The 7,640-nt window shown below is 44.8% G+C and overlaps 1 protein-coding gene across 1 annotated transcript in view; it reads right to left on the bottom strand.

Annotated features, from left to right (window-relative positions):
* orc4 (origin recognition complex, subunit 4) overlaps nt 1–7,512 on the bottom strand; it is a 12,507-nt gene extending 4,995 nt beyond the window's left edge. Inside the window, exons 1-9 of the mRNA XM_080758633.1 lie at nt 7,407–7,512; nt 5,860–5,984; nt 4,921–4,997; nt 3,947–4,037; nt 3,745–3,820; nt 3,427–3,512; nt 2,504–2,552; nt 2,225–2,376; nt 818–1,000 (exon numbers count right to left, since the gene is read on the bottom strand). Coding sequence (XP_080614759.1) covers nt 818–1,000; nt 2,225–2,376; nt 2,504–2,552; nt 3,427–3,512; nt 3,745–3,820; nt 3,947–4,037; nt 4,921–4,997; nt 5,860–5,922 — 777 coding nt within the window. The 5' untranslated portion in view covers nt 5,923–5,984; nt 7,407–7,512. The remainder of the gene's footprint in view (nt 1–817; nt 1,001–2,224; nt 2,377–2,503; nt 2,553–3,426; nt 3,513–3,744; nt 3,821–3,946; nt 4,038–4,920; nt 4,998–5,859; nt 5,985–7,406) is intronic.
* Between the last annotated feature and the right edge of the window lie 128 nt (nt 7,513–7,640).

Here is a 7,640-nt window from a genome sequence, read left to right as displayed (position 1 = left end):
GCGTTCTCCGGGTCTAACATGAACGTAAAATGAAGCCTGTCAGTCCTTGCAATGGAAGTCGCCATCTTTCTAGATCCGTTTGGGCCCAGCTGGCCATTGGCTGGCCCAGACAACGAGGCGGGACTTCTTCTCTGTTGGTTTTTATTTTGACTCGAGTGGGAATCCCGTTCATAGACTGTAACGGTAGCCAGGCCCCTCAGAACATACGCGACTTTATGGTCATTCTTTTAATAAATGGGACCATAATTTTCCAAAAAGAATATTATGACATTAGAAATGAGACTTTAAACTAGTGACTGGAAGCAGAAAGTATTCATGACCATGTTTATTAAGGTAATACAGTCTAGGTGAAGTTGGGCCCAAATACATGGACCTCTATGGAGCTATGGGGGTTTTTTGGGCCCAATGACAGCGCCACAACAGGCCATTATATGAACTTTCAGGAAATCCCGATTTCCTCAGTGGCTTCACAAAATATCTGTCTGACTGCCGCCCTGAGAAAGATGGATCATTTCTCTATATTGTAATAGTAATCATTGTTATAGAGTGTTTGTTCAATAACAGTGTCTGCCTGTCTCTCCAGCTCTTTTGCAAAAATAAAAAATGAAGTAAGAAGATTTTCATGGAATTAGAGAACCCAGGAGAAAACAATCATTCGTCTTAAATCTAACAACCCATCAACTCAGGGCTGGTGATTCATTCATGCCCACTTATCCCAAATACAAATCATTCCATTGTGAAATGATGAGGTAAAATTTTCAACCGACTCCTGCATGTTACTGATATGACGACGACGACAACACGCCACATCCCCCACCTGCTCCTTCAACCGATCCATAACTGCAGAGTGGCTACATGTCACTTTGAGAAGCCCCGTAACGAGTGCCACCTGCCTGTCGGGCGCCCGTTCGTGTCTTTGCATTGACTTTGTGTAACCGCGCGGCTCTAAACCGTCCAAGTCTGAACGCACCATGAGGTGGTGCAGTTGAGGGTTACCAGTCTGCATGTGGATATATTCTAAGGAGGGAAGGAGAGAGGGTTACCAGTCTGCATGTGGATATATTCTAAGGAGGGAAGGAGGGAGGGTTACCAGTCTGCATGTGGATATATTCTAAGGAGGGAAGGAGGGAGGGTTACCAGTCTGCATGTGGATATATTCTAAGGAGGGAAGGAGAGAGGGTTACCAGTCTGCATGTGGATATATTCTAAGGAGGGAAGGTGGGAGGGTTACCAGTCTGCATGTGGATATATTCTACGGAGGGAAGGGGGGAGGGTTACCAGTCTGCATGTGGATATATTCTAAGGAGGGAAGGAGAGAGGGTTACCAGTCTGCATGTGGATATATTCTAAGGAGGGAAGGTGGGAGGGTTACCAGTCTGCATGTGGATATATTCTAAGGAGGGAAGGTGGGAGGGTTACCAGTCTGCATGTGGATATATTCTAAGGAGGGAAGGGGGGAGGGTTACCAGTCTGCATGTGGATATATTCTAAAGGAGGGAAGGTGGGAGGGTTACCAGTCTGCATGTGGATACATTCTAAAGGAGGGAAGGAGAGAGGGTTACCAGTCTGCATGTGGATATATTCTACGGAGGGAAGGGGGGAGGGTTACCAGTCTGCATGTGGATATATTCTAAAGGAGGGAAGGAGAGAGGGTTACCAGTCTGCATGTGGATATATTCTAAGGAGGGAAGGAGGGAGGGTTACCAGTCTGCATGTGGATATATTCTAAGGAGGGAAGGTGGGAGGGTTACCAGTCTGCATGTGGATATATTCTAAGGAGGGAAGGTGGGAGGGTTACCAGTCTGCATGTGGATATATTCTAAGGAGGGAAGGTGGGAGGGTTACCAGTCTGCATGTGGATATATTCTAAAGGAGGGAAGGAGAGAGGGTTACCAGTCTGCATGTGGATATATTCTAAGGAGGGAAGGAGAGAGGGTTACCAGTCTGCATGTGGATATATTCTAAAGGAGGGAAGGAGAGAGGGTTACCAGTCTGCATGTGGATATATTCTACGGAGGGAAGGGGGGAGGGTTACCAGTCTGCATGTGGATATATTCTAAGGAGGGAAGGTGGGAGGGTTACCAGTCTGCATGTGGATATATTCTACGGAGGGAAGGGGGGAGGGTTACCAGTCTGCATGTGGATATATTCTACGGAGGGAAGGGGGGAGGGTTACCAGTCTGCATGTGGATATATTCTAAAGGAGGGAAGGGGGGAGGGTTACCAGTCTGCATGTGAGGCCCAGAACGGCGATGGGAGCCTGGGCAGACTGGGAGACGTCCAGCAGGTTGTAGAGGAGGGTCTGGTTCTTGTGGTGGGCGAACAGGTCAAACTCATCCAGGACGAACAGCACGGGACGACTGCTGCTCCTGTCCCCTGTCAACGACAACAAGCACACCCAAACTCACCCAGTCTGTCCCCTGTCAACGACAACAAACTCACCCAGTCTGTCCCCCTGCTGAGACCCGACACCAGATTTAGGAGGAAGCCCAGATTCACCTACCTTTCTTCAACGCCTCTAGCAGGAAGCCCAGATTCTCTGCAAAGCTCCCCTGAAACCAACAGAGACATCATGATCAGTTTATCTGCCCATTTTTCAACTTATTGTTTTTATACTAAAAAAATATATGTTGAAACATTGAAGGAAGCATGAGCTCAGTTCATGGCTCTCCCCAGGCTGGCAGAGGGTGAGTACTAGTGCCCAGGATTACAGTTTAGGGCAACTGGCACCGTTGAGAAATGGGTTACAAAATCGTGGGATACATTTGTTTTGAAAAAAAAAATAACAAATACAAAATGTCGGATCACACCATCCGAGGCTCGGTGAAGTCCCTGCCCAAGACCACGGAGGTTGTGGGTTCGAATACACTGTGGTGCATACGGCTACAATCCTACCCCAGATCCAATGAAATGAATCCACTGTGGTGCATACGGCTACAATCCTACCCCAGATCCAATGAAATGCGCCAACTGCTACAACTCAAGACATTTTAGGCCTCGGAAATCTTGGTTTCCACAATTTAAATTCAACAAGTTGTTTTAAGACTTTTCAAACTGGATCCACGGGAACCCTGTGAGATGGTGCGTTCATTTGAAGGGATTCAGGAACCCTGTAAGATGGTGCGTTCATTTGAATGGATTCAGGAACCCCGTAAGATGGTGAGTTCATTTGAATGGATTAATAAAATCGCCTTGAATCACCTTTCCGAGTTGACTTTGATTTAAATTCTTATTTTTGTGTGTTTTATTGCTTTTAATTCCTAATAAAGTATTTACACCTCACCATGAAGCGGCTTTGAGAACTTAGAGAAGAGCCACAGTGTGTACATTCCAGGTATTAGTATTATTAAATGAAGGACACGGTAATAATTATGATGACAATATTTGCATTATTAAAATGAAGGATAAAATAACAACAACACTCACAAACACTTTGTCACCCACGACATTCTCCAGGTTCAGCTGTCTGGTGATCTCCTTCAGAGCAACTCTGTCGTCTGTCTGCAGGAGGCCTGCACACACACACACACACACACACACACACACACACACACACACACACACACACACACACACACACACACACACACACACACACACACACAAACACCCAACCATGCTCACATGCTTTTAGAATCTGATCTCAGGTCAGAATGAAAACTGTCAGGATGTAGAAGAAATTTTTAGAATCTGATCTCAGGTCAGAATGACTTAAATGGGTTAACAGCAGACGTGAGCACCAACCGTTGAGATGAACCTGCAGCAGGTTCTTCTTCACTTCCTCGTTGTCCAGCAGCTCTCTCAACACACACTTCAGCAACTACAGAATGATGTCATACGGTACATTAGCATGGTCTACTACGACGTGTTTAATGATGTCATACAGATACAGTACATTAGCATGGTCTACTACGTATGTAATGATGTCATACAGTAAGTACAGTACCATGGTCTTCCCCGCTCCTCTCGGTCCAACGATGAGCACAGAGTTACTCTCTCCATGAACTGCTGTTCTCCTCAACAACTCCAACAGGTGCCTACAAACACACAGAACTAAATTACCCATAAGCATCGAGTTACCCTCTATATGAGCTGCTGTTCTCCTCAACAACTCCAACAGGTGCCTACAAACACACAGAACTACATTACCCATAAGCACCGAGTTACCCTCTATATGAGCTGCTGTTCTCCTCAACAACTCCAACAGGTGCCTACAAACACACAGAACTACATTACCCATAAGCACCGAGTTACCCTCTATATGAACTGCTGTTCTCCTCAACAACTCCAACAGGTGCCTACAAACACACAGAACTACATTACCCATAAGCACCGAGTTACCCTCCATATGAGCTGCTGTTCTCCTCAACAACTCCAACAGGTGCCTACAAACACACAGAACTACATTACCCATAAGCACCAAGTTACCCTCTATATGAGCTGCTGTTCTCCTCAACAACTCCAACAGGTGCCTACAAACACACAGAACTACATTACCCATAAGCACCGAGTTACCCTCTATAATGAACTGCTGTTCATAATAGTTGGATGAAATTTGTAACCCACTTGAAAATCTAGGATCTGTTTGGTAAAGATTTGGTAAAGATTAGCAACGATTAGGGCGACTGTGGCCCAAGAGGTAGAGCAGGTCGTCCAAGGATCCATGGGTCGGCGGTTCGAATCCCGGCTCCTCCCTGTCTGCATGTCGAAGTGTCCTTGGGCAAAGACACTGAACCCCAAATTGCTCCCGATGTGCTGGTTGGTGCCTTGCATGGCTTCTGCCGCAATCAGTGTGTGAATGGGTGAATGTAATGCACAATCTATGTAAAGTGCCTTGGATAAAGGCGCTATATAAATGCACCATTTTACCATTTTACCATCGCAGCGCCTGTAGAACATTGGCAGGCCAGTGGAACCTACTTGTGTTGAGACTCCAGACCCTCGGGCTGCTCTGGAAGCTGCTGGTGACAGAGTCGTCTCCTCAGTATCGCCTGTGTCTGCAGTGGAGAAGATATACAAGCAACACTTCACATTATATTAGCCTTTTCATGTCACGCACCCCCTAGAAGGAGCTCACAGCACGCACCTGCTGGTCTAGACAATCCAACCTGTGTCTGTCTGTCTGTCTGACAGACAGACAGACAGACAGACAGACCTGTGAGATGCATTCTCCTACAGACAGACAGACAGACAGACAGACAGACAGACCTGTGAGATGCATTCTCCTACAGACAGACAGACAGACAGACCTGTGAGATGCATTCCCCTACAGACAGACAGACCTGTGAGATGCATTCCCCTACAGACAGACAGACAGACAGACAGACCTGTGAGATGCATTCCCCTACAGACAGACAGACAGACAGACAGACAGACCTGTGAGATGCATTCTCCTACAGACAGACGGACAGACAGACAGACAGACAGACCTGTGAGATGCATTCCCCTACAGACAGACAGACCTGTGAGATGCATTCTCCTACAGACAGACAGACAGACCTGTGAGATGCATTCTCCTACAGACAGACAGACAGACCTGTGAGATGCATTCTCCTACAGACAGACAGACAGACAGACAGACCTGTGAGATGCATTCTCCTACAGACAGACAGACAGACCTGTGAGATGCATTCTCCTACAGACAGACAGACAGACAGACAGACCTGTGAGATGCATTCTCCTACAGACAGACAGACAGACAGACAGACAGACCTGTGAGATGCATTCTCCTACAGACAGACAGACAGACAGACACAGACAGACCTGTGAGATGCATTCTCCTACAGACAGACAGACAGACAGACAGACCTGTGAGATGCATTCTCCTACAGACAGACAGACAGACAGACACAGACAGACCTGTGAGATGCATTCTCCTACAGACAGAGAGGTGTCCTTCCCTTTCCGTTTAGCGCTGCTCATTATGACGATGACGATCCACCTGTACAATACTGTACAGTACTGTACTGATGACGACGATCCACCTGTGCAGGGCAATAAAACAAGCGCGTTACAGTGACATGACGTGCACATCGTTTATCCAAAAGCAACAACGATAACTGTACATATCGTTGCTGTCGTGCAGAAACAGCTGTCGGCTCTATAACTTCACTTTTATGTGTGTTTTTTGTAAATGAATGCCCTATACTTGATGCAGCCCTGGTGTTGGAGAGAACTCTCGCCATTGCTCTGGATGTAGCCCTGGTGTTGGAGAGAACTCACTTAAGTACACCTGAGGTATTTGTATTTTACTTGAGTATTTCCAATTTAATACCAATACTTTTTTCTCCCTAGTATCCATTACATATCAGATCCAAACATTGTACTTTTACTCCACAAGAACCTTTAGTTTACTACAGTTACTTTGTAGAGTAGTGATTATTATTGCACGAAAATACATTAACCTTTTCAGCACTACGTTTCAGCCACTATAATATATTATAATAATAATATATGTGAGCTGCTGCTATACTTTCAAAATAAATAAACTAAAAGGAGATCCAAGGCACTCTATAACTGTTCCAGTGAAGTTTAAAGGGATTTTATTGTAATAGCATCAGCTAGCTAGGAGAAAAAAACCCCAAAAAACTTTTGCTTGTAACATTGATTGATTGATTGATTGAAATATGTATAAACAGTTTGCAGAATTACAGTACATTTCAAGCACAACTCGATACATAGACTGTTAACTGTGAGTGGACGACACCATAAACAAGCATTAATACACTTGTTTACAAGAGGGTCCACGTACCTTGTTCAATTCATCAAAAAAAACAGTATTTCTACAAGGCAGCATTGATAGTTTTATAGCCCCACAAGCAGAACCCAAATGGTACTAAAGTTCTGGCATTTGGTAGACTTTAAAGCGACAATCAAATTTCATAAAAGCTTTATGTTTGATTGATTGATTGAAATCTTTATTAACAGTTTGCAGAATTACAGTACATTTCAAGCACAAACTCAATACAAAGACTGTTAACTGTGAGTGGACGACCCAATTAAGCCTTACACTTATTTACAACAGGGTCCACATTGTTCAATTCATCAAAACATTTAGAGACAAACAAATAGACACTTCTGTAGGGTTCCGAGAGGGGCTAATAGTTTTACAAAATTAAAGACATTCAGTAGTTTTCCCACCACTGCACAAAAGTAGCAGATCAGCCGTTTTGGACATAAATTAATGAGCATTAATTCCACCCTACATGAAAATGTCGCGTGCGGATGACAGTGATGCTAATGCAAAGGAGACCGGGGGCACAGACCCAAGAAGTTACATGCAAAGCCAAAGTAAACACAGACACTAAACTACTCATTCACCGATTCACACACAGCCTACGTAAACGTTATGATATCAGTCACCGTCTGAGTAGGATTGTCATTATGAACAGTGATAAATCAATTACCTGATGTTGTTTAATCAACTCTTCTGTTGAATATGATGTGAATCATAATAATCATAATATTCTCTACTCGCGGGAATATTTTCGCTCCGTCCACACCACACAATCACTTCCGGGTAGCCCTGGTGTGTATCTGCTTCTCTGATTGGCTGCAGCGCTGGCACTCCTCCGGTGACGTGGGTAGAATATGACCAATAGGAAGGACTGACAGTTTAGATCTGTAAAACATGTGGATGG

Source organism: Protomyctophum bolini, assembly GCF_963924005.1.
Source record: "Protomyctophum bolini genome assembly, chromosome: 24".
Taxonomy (NCBI): Eukaryota; Metazoa; Chordata; class Actinopteri; order Myctophiformes; family Myctophidae; genus Protomyctophum; species Protomyctophum bolini.
This window is presented reverse-complemented; position numbering and strand designations above follow the sequence as displayed.